This window comes from Heterodontus francisci, chromosome 31 (assembly GCF_036365525.1).
Source record: "Heterodontus francisci isolate sHetFra1 chromosome 31, sHetFra1.hap1, whole genome shotgun sequence".
Taxonomy (NCBI): domain Eukaryota; kingdom Metazoa; phylum Chordata; class Chondrichthyes; order Heterodontiformes; family Heterodontidae; genus Heterodontus; species Heterodontus francisci.
Window position 1 is genome coordinate 20671790 of NC_090401.1, and position 20394 is coordinate 20692183.

At 43.0% G+C, this 20394-nt stretch overlaps 1 protein-coding gene across 3 annotated transcripts in view; it reads left to right on the forward strand.

Annotated features, from left to right (window-relative positions):
* LOC137347086 (ephrin type-A receptor 7) overlaps positions 1-20394 on the forward strand; it is a 610086-nt gene that overhangs the window by 573979 nt on the left and 15713 nt on the right. Inside the window, exons 14-19 of one of the 3 annotated variants that reach the window (XM_068011157.1) lie at positions 5248-5456; positions 8873-8895; positions 9357-9383; positions 11390-11511; positions 11937-12130; positions 19174-19341. In XM_068011157.1, coding sequence (XP_067867258.1) covers positions 5248-5456; positions 8873-8895; positions 9357-9383; positions 11390-11511; positions 11937-12130; positions 19174-19341 — 743 coding nt within the window. Of the gene's footprint in view, positions 1-5247; positions 5457-8872; positions 8896-9356; positions 9384-11361; positions 11512-11936; positions 12131-19170; positions 19342-20394 lie in introns of all 3 variants that reach the window. The other 2 variants (XM_068011156.1, XM_068011155.1) reach the window with 2 other exon arrangements.

The following is a 20394-nucleotide window of genomic DNA, read 5'->3' on the forward strand; positions in this document are numbered from 1 at the left end:
TATATGACAAGGAAGAATGTGCAGGGTTACGGGGAGAAGGGGAATGGCACTCAGTGAATTGTTCTTTCGGAGAGCCGGTGTGGACACGATGGGTCAAATGGCCTCCTTCTGCACTATAACAGTTCTGTGATTCAGAGAAGTGTAAGTAATGCATTTGGGGAAGGCGAACAAGGCGAGGGAATACACAATAAATGGCAAGATTCTGAGAAGTGTAGAGTAACTGAGGGACCTGGGAGTGCATATTCACAGATCGCTGAATGTGGCTGTGCAGGTAGATAAGGTGGTCAAGAAGGCATACGGATTACTTGCCAGAATATAAGAGCTGGAACTGTATAAAACACTGGTTGGGCCACAGTTGGAGTACTGCAAGCAGTTCTGATCACTGCACTATAGGAAAGATGTGATTGCACTAGAGTGGGTACAGAGGAGATTTATGAGGACATTGCCTGGACTGGAGAATTTTAGTGAGGATTGATTGGATAGTCTAGGTTTTCTTTGGAACAGAGCAGGCTGAAGGAAGACTGAATTGAAATGTATAAAATTATGAGGGGTCCATTTGAGTGGATAGGAAGGCCCTATTCCCCTTGGTTGAGGGTTCCATAACCAGGGGGCATAGATTGAGTGTAAGATAGGAGGTTTAGAGGGTGTTGGGGATCTGGAATTCTCTGCCTGAAAGGGTGGTGGAGGCAGAAGTCTCATAACATTTAGAAAGTATTTGGATATACACTTGAAGTGCCGTAATCATCAAGGCTATGGACCATGAGCTGGAAAGTGGAATTAGGCTGGATGGCTACTTGGCAGCCACATGGATACAATGGGCTGAATGGACTCCTTCCATGATGTAAATTTCTATGGTCTATGATCTCTGACTCATATCGAGTGCTGGCACCGGTTGGCAGTCTCATTCTCTTCCATTGCTGCTCAGCACCTTCTTCCAAGGCTGCCATTTTGAGGGCAATGTTCAGTTCATCTGAAACATTTTAGTTAAGTATATGTATACTGATATATGTTACACTTTGACTAAATGAAATCTATGCTTCCCTTTTATTTAATTAATTCTGCCATTTGTTTCACATTATTTCTTTTTCCTTTTGAGGGCTCTCCTTTTGTTCGGCATCATCTTCCCTACCAAATGGGCTGGAGACCTTCTCGGGTATCCAGCAAGACCCCTGGAATGTCTCAATTAATTATCTCGAGGGTGGTTTCAGTCGTTTAGAGCCTTGTTTAGACCCCATCTGGAGTACTGGGCTGCATTTTCAAGCCTCGCCAATGTCAAGAATGAAGGTGGATGGGGCCCAACAATTACGAGGCCTGCCGGCGTGACAGCTTCTCACCCCGTTCCCGATGTCGGCCATTTTGGCCGATGCAGGTTCGTGGTCAGGGAACGACGCCCAGTCCCATGAGGCGGGCAGACAATTGTGCTCAATTATAGCCTTGTTAAGCAGGGATTAAGGAGGCTGACTGGGACTTTCCAGTCTGACTCCAGTTTCCCGATGTGATGTGGTGCAGATCAACTGCCTGGAGCTGAGAGGGCACATTCTTGTTGCAGCTGCCTCCCAGTTACATAACATATACTGCAGCCCAGTGCTCTTCTGAAGCTGGAAGGCCTCTGATTGGCCCTCCAGCTGTGAGAGCCTGTATGCCACCCTTAATTGGGAAGGGAACCTGTTTCTATATTAGTTAAGGGTTCACCACATGAAAATCATGACTTGAATCAGTTTCTCACCAGAGGCAGGTTCAAGACCTGGGAACAGTCTCGACTCCTGTTTCCCACCTCTGGGGAAAATTCAGCCCAATGTGTTCAGTTTTGAGCATCACACCTCAAGAAGGATATATTGACTTTGGAGGACGTGCAGTGCAGATCACCCAGAATTATACAGGGTTTAGAGGGTTAAATTATTTGCCCAGATTGCATAAATCTGGCTTGTATTCCCTTTTGTATCAGAGATTGAGGGACAATCTGATTGAGATAATTTAAAAAGTTTGATAGTGTAGATACAGAGAAACTATTTCCTCTGGTGGGGAAATGAGAACCGATGAGACATAATCTTAAAATTAGGTCACTTAGAAGTGAAATCAGGAAGTGCATTTTCACAGAAAAGGTAGTAGAAATCTGGAATTCTCTCCCTTACAAGACTGTGGATGCAGGGGGTCAATTGAAGTTTTCAAGACGGTGATAGAATTATGTCAGACAAGGATATTGAGGAATAAGGTGGATAAACTGAGTTGAATTACAGATCAGCCATGATCTAATTCAATGGCAGAGTGGGTTTAAGGGCCATAGAAACAGAAACATAGAAAATAGGAGCAGGAGTAGGTCATTTGGCCCTTTGAGCCTGCTCTGCCATTCATTATGATCATGGCTGATCATCCAACTCAGTAGCCTGTTCCCGCTTTCGCCCCATACCCTTTGATCCCTTTAGATCCAGGAGCTATATCTAACTCCTTCTTGAAAACATACAATGTTTTGGCCTCAACTGCTTTCTTTGGTAGCAAATTCCATAGGCTCACCACTCTCTGGGTGAAGAAATTTCTCCTCATCTCAGTCCTGAAAGGTTTACCCCATATCCTTAGACTATGACCGCTGATCTGGACTCCCCCACCATCGGGATCATCCTTCCTGCATCTACCCTGTAAAGTCCTGTTAGAATTTTTATAGGTTTCTATGAGATCCCTCCTCACTCTTCTGAACTCCAGCGAATATAATCCCAACCGACTCAATCTCTCCTCATACGTCAGTCCCACCATCCCAGGAATCAGTCTGGTAAATCTTCGCTGCACTCCCTCTATAGCAAGAACATCCTTCCTCAGATCAGGAGACCAAAATTGCACACAATATTCCAGGTGTGGCCTCAACAATTGCAGCAAGACATCCCTGCTCCTGTACTCGAATCCTCTCGCTATGAAGGCCAACATACCATTTGCCTTTTTTACCGCCTGTTGCACCTGCATGCTTACCTTCAGCGACAGGTGTACGAGAACACCCAGGTCTCGCTGCATATTCCCCTCTCTCAGTTTATAGCCTTTCAGATAATCTGCCTTCCTGTTTTTGCTACCAAAGTGGATAACCTCACATTTATCCACATTATACTGCATCTGCCATGCATTAGCCCACTCATTCAACTTGTCCAAATCACCCTGAAGCCTCTCTGCATCCTCCTCACAATTCACCCTCCCACCCAGTTTTGTGTCATCTGCAAATTAGGAGATATTACATTTAGTTCCCTCATCTACTCCTACTCCTGTTCTAGCATTCCTACTATAGCCAGCTACTGACATTCACTGAACATCCTGCTCTCTTTATTGAAACTTCCCCAGTGTAGATTCTTCATCTACCAGTTCATGACACAGCAAGTTAAAGTTCTGAAGCACACCACTACACTGTACCTCTCTCCTGATTTATACCTGGTTTTCTGTCTCCTTCAGGTCCCATTTCAGCTGTGCTGGTCTTTGTGTCAGTCCTTGTAACCTCTTACACTGTTGCTCTTGAGCTTAGACTAGGTAGGAAATTTAGAAAACAGCCAGACACATTATTCTCTAATGTTTTTCATTTTTCTTCTTATCGATTAGTCAGAGAACGGTTCTCCTTGTAACATCACTTAACGTTGCTCATCTGCTTCTCGTCCTCTATTAGAGCAGGAGAAGTGTCATCTTGCACCAAAGGTCTAATCTTCGCTATAAGGGGCAAGGTCTATCTATCACCTGGGCTTGTACAGGATGGTCATGTCACATTTAAATATTCCTTTTCTCTTGCATTGGAAGATATTAAGGGGAACTGAAAGGGTAGATTGGGAGAAACTATTTTCGCCGGTTGGGAAGTCTAGGATCAGGGGCATAGTCGAAAAGGTAGAGCCAGATCTTTCAGGAGTGAAATTGGGAAACTCTACTACACGCAAAGGGTGGGAGAAGTTTGGAACTCTCTTCTGCAAAAGGCAATTGATGCTAGATCAATTGTTAATTTTAAATCCACGATTGATAAATTTTTGTTCTCCATCTGCCTGTTCTGATTGCTCAGGTGGATACTAAAGGTCCCATGTCACTGTCCTGGTGTCCTCACCCACATTCATCCATTAAGCAAATACCAACAAAAATAGATTGAGTGGCCATTCAGCTCATTGGATTTTTATTCATTTAGTGTTGGGATACGGGCTTCAATAGCAAGGCCACAGTTATTGTCTACCCCTTGTTGCTTTGCGAAGGGGATGGGTTTTCTCCTTGAACCACTGTGGTCATGTGGTGAAAGTGCTGCCATGATGCCGTTAGGTAGGGAATTCCAAGATTCTGATCCAGCGATGCTCGAGGAACGGTGTTACAAACCCCAAGACAAGATGGTGTGTGATTTGGAGGGAAGCTTGGAGGCGAGGTTCTTTGTGAACCTTGCTATGTGTAAAACAACTGTTACTTTTGCCTAGTGATGGTTGTACTTTGGAATTAATTCACTGTATATGAAATGCTTCCAAGTGTCCTGCCAGATATGATAACATGTTAGATAAAAGCAAGTTATTTTTTCCTTTCTATGGACACAAGGCTACTCCAGCTTTTATAGAGATAGTAAAATCCTTCTATGAAGACAGCATGCTCATAGTTTTACAAGGCAGATCTCACTACTGTTCAAAGTGCTGGGATAGCTTCACTCTCTGTAACCTTTGGTGCTTAAAAAAAACAGAAAGCAGGACGGGCACTGAAATTACTGTCATTATCCAAACACTTGTGATCTTTACGCAGGACCATGATAATCTAGTGTGTGAGAGATCTTCTGAATGCAGCAGAATTGGTCGCTGTACCAATACATATATTACGAGAAAGATCTTTAATTTTAGCTTTAGGCTGTGAAAGCTAACCTTCGGTCAGTGGTGGCACTATCATGGCAAGGAGCTGTTTCAACCTTTTCTGACTGCTAAAGAGGCTCATTATACTGTAACCACCTGACGGGCTGACTCCATTCTCCACGAGGCATGAGGGGGCTTTGTTAATCTTTTGACTCTGGCTCAAAATGCCTGGTTGCTTGTTAGCTCCTTGTCTGATGCAATCAATTGGAAGTCAGATGAAACCTGAATTTTGTGCTCAAATTTTGTTCCACCACAAAATAAAGGTAATATCTGAGGCCAAACACCAATTTGGAGGCAATGAAGTGTACATGGTGGCTGAATGCAAGGCTGCATCTGCTACATGCTGCCTGCCATTACTGGTATACTAATGACTGCATCTGCTAGAATAATATTATGAAATAATGGGTTGTTTCTGCAGAAGCACGAGGGCCAGTTCACAGTTATTCAGCTGATCGGGATGCTGTGTGGAATAGCGTCTGGGATGAAGTACCTCTCCGAGATGGGTTACATACACAAAACCCTGGCAGCCCACAAAATCCTGGTCAACAGCAATCTGGTGTGCAAAGTGGCAGGCTTCAGGCAAGCACAAGATGAAAAGGTGGACTCTGTCTTCACAACCATGGTGAGCGAAATAATGGACCAAGCAGCTGTCCTGCATGTTAAGGATCACCTTGAAATATTGTTGTGCCACCCACATCAGCAATGGTCTTGAGCACCTGGGTACAGGGCCCCATCTGAAATATACAGCAATTGGTAACCTTGATTGCAATGGAAAAGTAAACTCCATATAAGTGGGAACATTTCATGCTATTTATATAAAAAAAAGTGGAGTTCCATTTGATACTTATTTTATCTGCTGTCCCCATCCTGTGTCATCTTGTCAGTTACTTTTGAACACAATATTAGGCAGCATGCCAAAATGGGCCAGTCACTTAACCACAGTCCTCTTTTGCTCACTTTCTCTGCTACCCTCTTGTTTTCTATTCTTTGTTTCTGTTTTCCTAGACCTGTGTTCATTTGTTTCTCTTACTTTGTCTCTCTCGCTCTCTCTTGCACTCCTCGCTTTTTCTCTTTCTCGCACTCTTCCCCCTCTCTCTTCACCTTCACAATCTCTGCTCCCCTCTTTATTTCCCTCACTTTTTGTCACTTTCTCCCTTCTCACCTTATTCTTTCTTCCCCCAATGCATGATGTGTAAGACTACATGGAAATTCTTTTTTTTATTTGTTAGATAATTTGCAGTGAATTGTAAAAATAATGACATCCATTGTGCAATGTGAATATTGAACTACACTTCAGTATGATTTCAAACAGCACTAGTTATGAGTGTGTATGAAAACAAGTAATATATACTCCTCTAACTTGTTTCTTAAATTAACAATTATGAATCGAAGAAAACACCTATTCTGTGGTAACCTCATACATTTTAAAATGTTGTTATAAATTAACCGAAGTAGAAAAGCAAAGGGCGTAGGTGTGCATGGAATTTTATCAACGTGTAAAGAAGTATCTTTTAGGATGCCTTGGGGGATCAGAGCTGGGGCTATTGCTGTTTGCAATATTAATTAACTTAGAAATGGCGACAGAGACAAAGGTCTCTGAGTTTTCAGCTGAAACCAAACTGGGACGGATCGCAATCTATGGGGAGCACGTTGAGCAAATTCTGAAGGACCCGGATAGATCAGGGTGCTCCACTGCAAAAAGTGCTAGAAGTCACTTGATGTGGACAAATGCAAAATGATTGGATTAGGAAAGGATAATAAGCAGTAGGAATGCAAGCTAAATGGTTTTATTCTACAGGAAAGAGATTTGGAGAATCTGGTTGATGGATCACTGAAGGCATCAGCAAAGAATAAAGCAGCCGTAAGGAGATCAAATAAGATCTTGGAATGTATTCCCAAAGGGACAGTGTTGTAATTCTCAAATAGTGATTGAGTTTGTAGTAAGTGCTGGTCTGGCCCCACTCGGAGCATTGTATACAATTCTGATCACTAATTAATACATTCAATTGATTAATCAATAAAACAAAATCTGGAATTGAAAGCTAGTCTCAGTAATGGTGTCGTGCAATTAACATCGATTGTCGTAAAAACCCATCTGGTTCACTTTGGGCGGCGCAGTGGTTAGCACCGCAGCCTCACAGCTCCAGTGACCCGGGTTCAATTCCGGGTACTGCCTGTGTGGAGTTTGCAAGTTCTCCCTGTGTCTGCGTGGGCTTCCTCCGGGTGCTCCAGTTTCCTCCCACATGCCAAAGACTTGCAGGTTGATAGGTAAATTGGCCATTAGCAATTGCCCCTAGTATAGGTCGGTGGTAGGGAAATACAAGGACAGGTGGGGATGTGGTAGGAATATGGAATTAGTGTAGGATTAGTGTAAATGGGTGGTTGACGGTCGGCACAGACTTGGTGGGCTGAAGGGCCTGTTTCAGTGCTGTATCTCTAAACTAAACTAAACTAATGTCCTTTAGGGAAGGAAATCTGCCGTCCTTAGCTGGTCTGGCCTGCATGTGACTCCAGCCCCACAGCAATGTGGTTGACTCTTAACTGCCCTCTGAAATGGCCTAGCAAGCCATTCAGTTATCAAGGGCAATTAGGAATGGCAACAAATGCTGGCTTGCCAGTGACACCCACATCCTATAAAAGATTAGAATATTCTGGGAAAAACATCCAGATATTGGAGAGGGTACAGCGAAGCACAACCAAATTGATAGGACCATTGGAGCAGGAGTAGAACATTCAGCCACTCAAGTCTTTTCTGCCATTCATTCAGATCATGGCTAACCTGTACCTCATTTACCTGCCTTTATTCCATATCCTTAATACCCATATCTAATAAAAATCTGCCGATCCCAATCTCGGACATTTAATCAAGTTCCAGGATCTACAGCCTTTTGGGCGAGAGTTCCACATTTCCATGACCCTTTGTCTGAAAAATTGCTTCCTGATTTCAGTCCTGAATGGCCTAGCTCTAATTTTAAGATTGGGCTCCCTCATTCTGTGTTGCTCCACCAGTGGAAGTAGTTTCTCTATATCTATTTAATCCTTTTGCCACTTTTTCTTTCGATATCCTTTTGAAACGATCTTCCAGCTAAGCCTGTGATAAGCAATTACCTCCCCTATCAAAACTCTTTGAACATCTCAATTAGATCACCCCACAACCTTCTAAACCCAAGAGAATATAAGCCTTTCCCCCAATAAAAAGGCCTCATCATTAAATCAGCTTTTTCTGTGGCAGTGTTCAGACACATACATCAAAAATTCCACATTCCACAGCTGGATTAGTGGATTACTTAATATTTAATGGCTCATTACCCACATGAGCAATATTAAAGGACCATTTGGTTGATGATTGGCTCCTAATTTTTCATTGCTGCTAACAAACTGCCATTCTTACAAATCATTTGGTTTAAAGGCAAGTGTTCCTGTGATTCGTTAATTATTGGTTCAAAAACAGCCCATGTTTATAACAGAAGGGAATTTTGAGCCCAAAAAGATGAGCCAGAGCAGACGTACATTCCACACGTAGACTATTACCGTAATAGGAAACAATCCCCAGGAGCAAAATCCTTTTTTGGAGGGTGCCTTAAAAGCAAGTGGCCACGTGAAAGCAAAATAGACAGCAGATTTCTTCAGAGCAGCAGAAAGTGAGGGCTTAATTTTACATCCAGAATTTCTAAACTAGGAACAATTAGATTCTTTCTTAAAATTGTAATTTTGTTCCTGCTTTCATATATCCACTGTTTTCCAGACATACTGTCGTGAATAACTTTGTTCAACACTGCCTAGTCAAGCAGTGCAATATTACCATTACTAAAACACTGATGTTCATTCTGCGATCATCTTTGGTATGGCTGAGAGTGTTTTGGATACAGTTTTGAAAGGGCACTGTTTTCATGAGAAAAGCATTTGGTAAACACTTTTTCCCCAGTTCATGCAAGGAGCATTGTCTTTATTTTTGCCACAGTGACGTCGCACAATTACGAAGCACTTCAATGTAATTTACAAACACATAAAAGTGACAACCTGAACAAGTCACTTCTTCTCATGAAGACAATTCTTATTTATTTGTGTGGCCACTGTGGCTCAGTTGCTAGCACACTTACCTCTGAGTCGGAAGGTTGCAGGTTCAAGTTGAACTTCAGAGACTTGAGCACAAAAAAACATCTCTGCTGACACTCCAATGCAGTACTGAGGGAGTACTGCACAGGCGGAGGTGCCATCTTTCGGATGAGACATTACAATGATGCCATGTTTGCTGTCTCAGCCAATGTAAAAGCTCTCATGGCACTATTTTGAAGAAGAGTAGGGAGGATTTCCAGTTTTCTGGTGTCCTGGCCAATAATTATCCCTCAATCAACATCGTTTTTAAAAAAAAATGTGTTCATTATCATATTGCTGTTTGTGGGAGCTTGCTGTGTGCAAATTGGCTGCTGCATTTCCTACATTACAGTAGTGGCTACATTTCAAAAGGTGCTTCAGTGGTTATAAAGCGCTTTGGGATGTTTTGAAGTCTTGCTACACAAATGCAAGTCTTCTTTTTAAAGTTTTATGTACCCAGTGTTCCTATCTTCTTATAGTATACTGATAGGTTTGTTCAGGAACGTAGGAACAGGAGTAGCCCATTCAGCCTCTCGAGCCTGTTCCACCATTCAGTTAGATTGTGGCTGATCTGTATCTTAACTTCACCTACCTGCCTTCATTCCATAAACCTTAATGCTCTTGCCGAACAAAAATCTATCCATATCTGTTCTACAATTTTCAATTGACCTAGCTGTTGGAAAAAAGTGTTCCAGACTTTCACTACCCTTTGTGTGAAGAAGTGCTTCCTGACGTCATCCCTGAACCCCCTAGCTCTAATTTTAAAGTTATTCTCCCTTGTTCCCCTGCCTCCACCACAAATAGTCAAATATTTCCCTCTATTTAACTTACTAAATTCTTTCATCTCAGTTGGATCGCCCCTTTATCTTCTGTACTCGAGTGAATACAAACACAGTTAATGCAGTTTGTTCTCATAATTTAACCCCATTAGTTCTAGTATCATGATTGTGAATCCGGACTGCACCTTCTCAAAGACCCATATATCCTTTCTGAGGAGTGGCACACAGAAGTGAATGCAGTACTCTGTTTCACAACAACAACTTATATTTATATAGCACCTTTAATGTAATGGAACATCCCAAGGCACTTCACAGGAGCAGTATAAAAGAAAGTATGACACCGAGCCACATAAGGAGATATTAGGTCAGATGACCAAAAGCTTGGCCAAAGAGGATAGCTTTTAAGGAGTGTTTTAAAGGACAAAAACGAGGTGGAGAGGCAGAGATATGTAGGGAGGGTATTCCAGAGCTTGGGGTCTAGGCAACTGAAGGCACGGCCACCAATGGTGGAGCAATTAAAATCAGGGATGCTCAAGAGGCCAGAATTAGAGGAGCGCAGCTACCTTGGAGGGTTATGGGGCTGGAGGATATTAGAGATGGGGAGGGGTGAGGCCACGGAAGGAATTGAAAACGAGGATGAGAATTTTAAAATCAAAGTGTTGTTTGACTGGGAGCTAATCTAGGTCAGCGAACACGGGGGTGAAAGGGAAATGGGAGTTGGTGTGAGTTAAGACATGGTCAACAGAGTTTTGGATGACCTGAAGTTACTGAGATTAGAATCTGGGAGACCAACCAGGAGTGTGTTGGAATAGTCAAGTCTAGAGTTAACAAAGGCATAAATGAGAGTTTCAGCAGCAGATGAGCTGAGAGAGGGGCGAAGTGGGGTGACATTACGGAGGTCTTAGTGAAGGCACGAATATGAGGCCAGAAGCTCATCTCGGGGTCAAATAAGTTGCGAACAGACTGGCTTAACTGCAGACTGTTGGCAGGGAGAAGGATGGAAGCGATAGCTAGGGAAAGGAATTTGGAGCAAGACCAAAAACAATTGCTTCAGTCTTCCCAATATTTAATTGGAAGAAATTTCTGCTCATCCAATATTGGATGTCATATAAGCAGTCTGATAATTTAGCAACAGTGGAGGAGTCAAGAGAAATGGTGGTGAGGTAGAGCTAGGTGTCATCAGCATACATGTGAAAACGAACGCTGTGCTTTTGGGTAATGTCGCTGAGGGGCAGCATGTAGAAGAGAAGTGGGAGGGGGCCAAAGATAGATCTTTGAGCGACACCAGAAGTAACGGTGTGGGAGCAGGAAGAGAGGCCATTGCAAGTGATTCTCTGGCCATGATTAGATAGATAAGAATGAACAAGGTGAGAGCAGTCTCACCCAGCTGGATGACAGTGGAGAGCTGTTGAAGGAGGATGTTGTGGCCAACGGTGTCAAAGGCTGCAGACAGGGTGAGAAGGTAAAAAGTAAACCAAAAGAAAGTAAAACTCTCAATGAAGTAAATATCCCTGATCTGCAGATGTGACGTATTCACTTTTCTGTGCATCAAAACCGAGAAAAAAAATCTCAAAGGGCAGACTTTGCCATCTGCTTTATGGTGATAGATTTCAGCTGTGTACAATCTGAGCCCCAACTGCCAACTCTTTCTGAAACAGGGCGGGAAGGCCTCGGTCCTATGGGCAGCTCCAGAAGCCATCCAGTACCACAGATATAGCACAGCCGGCGATGTGTGGAGTTTCGGGATAGTCATGTGGGAGGTGATGTCTTATGGAGAACGACCTTACTGGGACATGTCCAATCAAGACGTGAGTTGCATAGTTAGATCCAGAATGCGTAATTGTCACTCAATTTAGGAAAGAGTTCAACAAAATGGCCGATAATTAATTTCTATCCTCACCCATAGGACAGGTTGATGTAATGTATTGTCATTCACAGATCCGCATGTTATACTTGATTGTTTGTAGCGTAATTGGATTTTCTGTTACAATCCTCTTACAGCTAAGTGTGTGATTAGCAAATGGATATTATTGTTACGGAATATTCAGACGTATAATTTTGTCTGATAGAATTTTTCACGAAGGGACCATTTAACATTTCAGTAGCGCGAGAATTGCAGAATCATTGTAGATTTGGCATAGATTCAACTCCCCATATAGCTGATTGTAAATTTTCACAACCTTTGGACCTCTGTCTTAAAGTGACACTCTGTGGCCCTGTGCTGCCTTTGCAGGTGATTAAAGCAGTTGAGGAAGGTTTTCGTCTCTCTGCTCCCATGAACTGCCCATCCAGGCTCCACCAGCTCATGCTGGAGTGTTGGCAGAAGGATCGCAATGACAGGCCCAAATTTGCACAGATCCTGAGCATCCTTAACAAGATGGGACGCAACCCTGACAGCCTGAAACCCATCCCCAACGGCTGCATCAGGTAAATGCCAACAAGTTTATATCTTACTGACCGGATTGGTCCTGGGATGGTCATGCGATTGTTCACAGTGCTTTATTCATGAACTGTTTTACCAGAGATGATGAAACTATTGCATGCAGATTTTGCCATTAAAGTCCCATTGTGATTCCCTAATCATCTACCATCTGCTCTGTTTTAATAGAATCTAACCTGATATTTGTGTATGTAAAATCTGTCTCAGTAGAAATGTATTCACTATATTTTAAATGTAAATGACTTTAGAATCATTGCACTATCTCCTATTCAACTTCATTCTTAGCAATATAAAACATTATAAATATAAGAGACTTTGCTTTGTAAACATTTGTGTTCCTTAATCCATTGAGGTCCTTTGATTGATCTTGGGACCTGAGTTTCAATCCAGCCCAGACTGATGAAAGTCTCCTCTATTTTATTAATTGCAAAACACTGTGGAAAGTATTTGGACAGTTTCCCAACAGTTCCTTGATAATGCAGATTGAAAAGTGCCAAACTGCCCCCATTTAGCACAAAGCATCACTTATTCAGCAGCTCCACTCATACAAGCCACAAGGATGCCTGGTCCGAGTAAGGGACAATGCAGTATAGAGCGTTCTTCAGAAGAATGGTTTTAAAGCACGTTGATGAAGTTAGAGTGATTTTTACCTTGCATTAGATCCATGCTCTAACTGATCTGAGAGCGTTTGATGGGATATGTCAGCCAGCACCTATGCTGACAATGGGTACCATAAGTGAAAGAATGGTCCATTCCCAGGACTGACATCTCACACCTTGGGCACAAACTTTAACTGTAGGTTAAATAAAAGCTAAGATGAATCGGGGAAACAACTTCATATCTGTTATTTATTCCAGGTACATGGTAGATTTCCTGGACCATACCACAAGGCAGAAGCAGAAATGCCAACCCCCACCCACAACAGGGTATCTCATCTCTCCTTCACCCTCAAAAGGGTGTGTGCCTCTCCCTTCCCTCTCTACCTTTGTTTTTAGGGGTGAATGAGAAACTCTCAATGGTGGGAATATATTTTTTACAGTTGAGTAGAATTTTTTTGTTGATTGGATATAATTAGGGATCGAATTGTACTTGGGGCAAAATGTTTGAGTAACTTGATTGTTTATTTTCTACTTCCATTATTCACCAATTAGACTTAAACACTTAACCTAATGAGGAAAAGAAATTGACTTCACGGCTCGAGAAATAGGACATACATGACAGAAGCAAGAAATCTTGTAACGATACAAAATAGGACAATCGGCTGTGCTTTTTTCCCTTCCTATCACCATGGTGACATGGTAGACATTGTTGGCTGTAACAATCCATGTGGTTGGTGATGATTTTACCAGATGATTAATAATTGAGACATAATATTGTTATGATTGAGTGATAATCTGCTGTTGATTGCTGGAAAAGTTAACAATCAGTGTGTTTGTGTATCTTGTTTTTAGCAGTAGTTGAGATTTTCACAGCTGCCTGTTGTAGAGAGGTTTTCTTTGATCTGTTGCAGAGTACAATTTGATTTATTGATGATCTGTACAAGGGCAGTTCCTCTGTTCATTTCTCCATGCCTCATGGTCCTGCGCTTTTTTAGTTGCTTCTAAGAGTCTCCCTTTTTAAAAGATTTCTGTGGGAAATGAGCAATATGACTCGGGAAAAAGTACATGAGGTGGTTTCCCATTGCCTTCCTTATGTGTGCTTTATAGGAAACACAAGTCCTGTTCCTGAAGGATCCTCCACTGTAAGCAGCCATTGTCCCTTTCGCCATCACTGAAAATTCGCTGATTCTGCCATTGCCCATGGTTCATAACTCTGAGCATGGGACCTTTACCTAAGCCTGGAGCGACTTGCAAAAAGGCAAGGATGACCATCTCTTCAGGTCTCAAATGACCCTACTACCCTAACAATTTGATATTGGGCATATTGTAAGCTTTTCTACCTTTTTTTATTGACCCAGTTAGTGCAACTAGCAGAACTACATGGAATTTACAGTACAGAAACGGGCTGTTAGGCCCAACTGGTCCAAGCTGGTATGTTTATGCTTCACACAAGCCTCCTCCCATGTCTCTTCATCTAACTCTATCTGCGGAACCTTCTATTTCTTTTTCCCTCATGGGTTTATCTAGCTTCCCCTTAAAGATCTTGGTTATTTGCAACGACTACTCCATGTGGTAGCGAGCTCCACGTTCTAGCCACAGGCTGGGCAAAGAAGTTTCTCCTGAATTCATTTTTGGATTTATTAATGGCTATCTTGTATTTGTGGCTCCTAGTTTTGGTCTCCAAATGAAAATAAAATTGAAGAAGCACATTGCATTGAACTCTGTGGTCGGGATTTTGTGTGGCCCCCTGAGGGGAGGTCGGAGGAGGGGGGGGGGGAGACTGAGTATTGAGGCGATCTTCCTGGGGGCAGGATAGGCCGCGACAACGTTCCCACCCAGAGGCCAATTGAAGCCCTTAAGTGGCCTATTAAGGGTCTCTTCCTGCCGTCACTGGGATCTTACCTGGGTTGGGGGGAGGTGGTGGTTTTGGTTCTGGCTCTGGCTCACCGAGAGGATGCCTTGTAACACGAGGCGAGCTTGCAGGAGGATCCCCACCAGAAACCACACGGGACCCCTTACCTCTAGACTGCATGACCACCCTCCAGGCCCCCCTTGCTGAGGCATTCCGGACTGGCCTTGGCGACCCCCACCTCACCTACCTCTTCTTCGAGATTCCAGTGCTGGGCCTGGATCTGAGGCCTCTGCAGTATCGACGTTGGCCACCGCTCCCGGTGGCACTGCCGAGCTGCCGGCCCTCTGATTGGCTGGAAATTCTTGGAGGCGGGATCCCCATCTTTAAAGGGACGAGGATTCAGCCTGGCGCTGGGAGCCCCAGCCCCAGCACAAAATCCATCCCTGTATCTATTCAATTTTTAAAAATATTCTATTTATTTGGCTGGTATTTGTCAATCGTTTTGGGAAGTGAAATGTACAGAGCAGCCCTTGGACATGATATCGCACTATAATACCAGTTAACATAATTAACATTCCAGCGCCTGCAACTTTGCTACAAGTGGGGTGAGGGTGGAATGCAGTACCCAAGAGTACAATTGAGGGGGGTTTTGATAGCCTCATCTTATTCTTTTGTTGTAATAATTTTGGTAAAATTTGAGATCGGACACACACCAATACACAACCAATCATCTTTTCCATGGAAAGTGACCTGTATTATTGATATGCTGGGGATTGGGCTGCACAGAGTTTGCTGAACTAACTTCTTCCATTTCCTTCCTGTTGCAATCATCTTGATCGGTGTATCGTCATAACATCGTTGATATGGATGTTCTGGTTGTAGTGGCATAGCATTTAAAGGACCATTTGCAATATATGATCTAAAGTTAGTGGCTATTGTGGAATTTTGCAAGAGTTCTGACTTGATGTGCAGCTGTGATTTGGAATTTTGCATATATTGACCCTGTATTGTAGCCTGTAATTGAGAGCGTTGTTATACAATTTATCACATTCAATCTTAAGCTTGTAATTGGTATCACATTGTAAATTGAAATACAGATTACCTAATAAACCTCACCATCAAAGTGGTTTATACACTGACAATCAGATTCCATCACCTCCCTCTCTTGTTTTTTTACTCACGTTTCTCTTATGCTATTTGGTCTAATTTCCAGTTTTCTCTCCTGATCCTTTCCCCGCTTCCAAAAATCTCTCTCATCACGTTCACTGTTTTCCCTTCCCTTTTCTTTCCACTCTCCTCTTTCTTTGCTTACCCTTTTTCTCCACTCTCCCACCCCTCCCACTCTTCCCCCTCAACTCTCTCCTCTCCTCACTCTCTCTATCCTAACATTCACACACTCTCTCTCTCTCTCTCTCTCCTTGCACTCTCCTTTCTCTGCTCATGCTCTCACCATCCCCTCTTTTTCCTCTTGCTCTCCCCCCATTCTCTCTCTCTCCCCGCTGTCTCTTGCCTTCACTGCACTCTCTTGCCGTCCCCATACTCGCTCGCCCTCCCCACTAGCTCCCTCTCTCTCTTCCCCCCCCCCCCCCACACTCTCCTTCCCCGATCTCTCTTATCCACTCTTTCTTTCCCCTTTATCTCTTCGCACTCTCTCTCCTCATGCTTGTTCTATCTTTTCACTCTGTCTTTCTCCACTGTTTTTCCTCACTTTTTGTCTTTCCCCCTCACCTTCTCTCCTGGCACTCACTGCATCTAAAGCAGTCTAGAGTCTGCAGGCCAGATTCTAACCATCTTTATTTTAGCTTCTGATAAACTGAAGCGCTTTCCAGTGACACTCAAGAGTTTTGTGAACATTTTTTTGCCAACATTTTTCTGTATTTTTACTGCAGCATTCGTGTTTGAAAACTGATATCCGTCGGCACAGTTATTGAAGCTGCACCAATGTTATGCACATGACTTTTTTTAACGCTGATGCTGCAGGACAGGTCATTTCGGAACACTCATGCTGACAAAACTACTTTGCACAAGTGTCAGAAATCTGTCAATATTATTTAATCTCAAACGTGGATGGGAAGAATGTTTCATATTTTTACATTTACCTTGTCACCGTAACTTTCAAGTGATCATCATTAAACTGAGCTTCAAACCTCACATTCCATCAGTCATCATGACCACATTGCTCTCACTTCCTTCCCTACATCATCTTCGCTGCCGCCAAGTTACCTCAAGATTTGAATGATACAACTGTGCCAAAGCTTTGCCGTCTGGACCCTGTCCTGAACTAAATCCAGCTCATCCATCACCCCTGTCTTCTGTGACCTCCATTGATTTCCCAGTCCACAAAGGCACTGAATTCAAAATATTTTCCCTTGTTTTATTAACTCCTCTGTAGCTTCCCCGAATTCCTACCACTGCAACCTCCTCCAATCTTGTCTCCCAGCTCATGTCCTTCAGTCTTCCCACTCTGACCTCCTGTGCATCCATTTTCCCCTCCTTGTTGGTCTTCCATTGGTGCCAGACCTTCCTGCTGTTTCAGCCCTATCTCTTCTACTAACACTGGTGTCTGTTCTCTCCTGTGTCAGTTTGGCTCAGTTAGTAGCACTTCCATCATGGAGCTAGAAGGTTGTGGATTCAAACCCCACTCCAGGACTTGAGAACAGAATCGCGACCAGCCCCTCAGTGCATTTCCAAGGGAAGACCTTCATTGTTGGAGATGCTGTCTTTTTGAGGTGTTAAACTGAACCTTGTCAGCTCTCTGAGATGGATGTTCATGATCCCATGGCACTGTTTGAAGAACAGCAACGTGTCATTGATTTCACTGCTGTTACTCTTTGCTCATTAGTTGCTGTGTTTGAGAACAACAGTAACTACACTTCAAAAGTAATTCATTGGCTTACTGGGTCAATGCTGCATTATACCATCATGAAGTCCTGCCACTTCAGGTTGGTTGGAGCTCCTCAGATTGATGAATTCACTGCAAACCCTGGGTTTTAGGGCTGAGCACCTGCATTGATCAGTGGGTTCAGCTTTCAATGTTTCCGAATTCTGATCAGAAATACCGAGCTTTTAAATCACTTGAAAGCAATTTGGATGTCAAGACTGCTGAACTGATGCAGGATCTGAACTGCAAGAGGCCATAGCTGATAGTTTAGCATACTGTGGCCTGCCCCAGTTCACAATGACGATGGGGCAGCACCTTTAGTAATACCCCTCTGAAAATGCAGAACATCTCTTTTTCCAATCAAAAAAAAAATGCTGCTTGGCTCACCATTCAGGTCATCAGGTGCTCCCAGGAATCATCTCTTTTCCGACTCCCACAATGTTACTACACATGCAACGTGCCAAGCTATCATTCCCTGCACAGTAACTGGTCCTACATCTTTTCTTATGGGATGCTTAGTAACCCTTCCCAATTTCCTCTTCACCGCTCTCTCAAACCTCTTCATCACAGGACAAACTTTATTCTCTCATCCCTGACATTTCTATAATTCCAGTACAATACAACTATTGGTGATTATTGTTAATATTAAAGGTACAGTAGTGTAAGTGATTATGTTGCTGGACTTATAACCCTGGCTTGGCCTATTAATCCAGAGAATGCCAGTCAAATTGCACCATGGCATTTTGAGAATTTGAATTCAATTTAGAATAATCTAGAAATAAAAAGCTGGGGGTAGAGTTTCCACTTTCGATACAGTGGGTGATTCCGGTGCAAATGTGCCCATTTAGAAAAGTGTTTCCACCTCTTCCCGCCCTGAGTTTGCTCAGATTCATTTGCATATTGCCAAATGCAAAATCTGCCATGGAACCCGCATAATTTGGTAGTGCTTTAAAACTTAATTTTAAAAACAATTGCTTTAAAATTATTCCTTGATATATTTAAGTGTGGTAACTTGGTAAAGTTTAATTAATACAGCTGAAAATGGGTTCATCATAAAAAATAAGCACTTTAAATCACAACATCAATCCACCACCTGTGAGTAACCCGATTTTAAATGATTTAAAAAAAAATACCAAACTATTTTCTAGTTAGATTAGGGTGCAGTGGTCAGTTCTTAGTAAATTCAAAATGTACTTATTAGTGTCCTTGCACCCAAAAGATCCAGATTAAATTTAGGAGCCTCCTTGAAGGCCTTCAAACGAGCGGAAATTCCCAATGGTGATCTGTATCACAAACACTTCACATTTAATACCTTCTTTATTATTTTTAAAAAAAATTTAACTTAGAGACTTTTATGTGATAAATCACTGTGGTAATCGGGAGGAGATAGTTTTCTTCTTCTGATAATGAACCGTAAAACGTCCAGCAATGAATGTCTCTGCATCGTGAGATATAGAAGTGGAAAAATAGATCATCTGAAAAACAAACTTTCAGTACCCAATTTGCAGCCTAGGAATTTCCAGACTGCTCATTCAGAAACCAGATTGTCCACTGCCCAGCTGTACAAGTGACAGCTGTGAGTAGTGAAGGGACACAGGTAGCAACAAATGTAACAGTACTTCTCATTGTGACATTCAAGAGTCATTCAAAAACTTACTCGTCGTAATATCGGTGACCTCTTATCTCTGTTTTTAGCAGCAGACCTCAGAACCTGCACATACCCCTGATGGATCAAAACTTTCCAGCATTTCCATGCTTTGACTCAGTGGGAGAGTGGCTAGATGCTATTGAGATGGGCAGATACAAGGACAACTTCACTGCTGCCGGATACTGCTACCTGGAGTCAGTTGCAAGAATGACAGGCCAGTAAGTGATCTTTAATTTAGACACATTGCCATTAGCCTGTGCATTTCTTCAATGGTTTAGGGTATGAAAGTGCGATTAGTGTACTCATTATGTGCCCAATACATTTCCTGCATGTGGAGTTCCTGTGTTTACCTATATGTCTTACACAAAAACAAGAAATGCTGGAATCACTCAGCAGGTCTGGCAGCATCTGTGGAAAGAGAAGCAGAGTTAACGTTTCGGGTCAGTTACCCTTCTTCGGAACCCTTTAATTTTGCTTTTATTATTACCTATATGTCTTGCCTACCTCCTGATCTATCCAGGAAGATCCCAGGCAACTTGTCCAGACTTATTTATGCTAGGCAAACCATATGACTGCCCCACTCCATTGTGTGGTGCAATAAGTTTGGGAGTGTGCCAGTAACTTTGTGAGCTGGGACACATGGCCCAGGAACATCTTAGATGTCTTTTATAGTGTATAATGGCCATTGACCAACAATAATAATTGCCCTCCCTACTGTCTGTGATATTCATGCTTGCCAAATTGAGGCTGGCATAGAGTGGCCACAGTATGAGCATTGCATAATTTTTTTTTTTTATTCATTCATGGGATTTGGGTGTCGCTGGCCAGGCCAACATTTATTGCCCATCCCTAATTGCCCTTGAGAAGATGGTGGTGAGCTGCCTTCTTGAACCGCTGCAGTCCATGTGGGGTAGGTACACCCACAGTGCTGTTAGGAAGGGAGTTACAGGATTTTGACCCAGTGACAGTGAAGGAACGGCGATATTGTTCCAAGTCAGGATGGCGTGTGACTTGGAGGGGAACTTGGAGGTGGTGGTGTTCCCATGTATTTGCTGCCCTTGTCCTTCTAGTTGGTAGAGGTCGTGGGTTTGGAAGGTGCTGTCTGAGGAGCCTTGGTGCATTGCTGCAGTGCATCTTGTAGATGGTACACACTGCTGCCACTGTGCGTCGGTGGTGCAGGCAGTGAATGTTTGTAGATGGGGTGCCAATCAAGCGGGCTGCTTTGTCCTGGATGATGTCGAGCTTCTTGAGTGTTGTTGGAGCTGCACCCA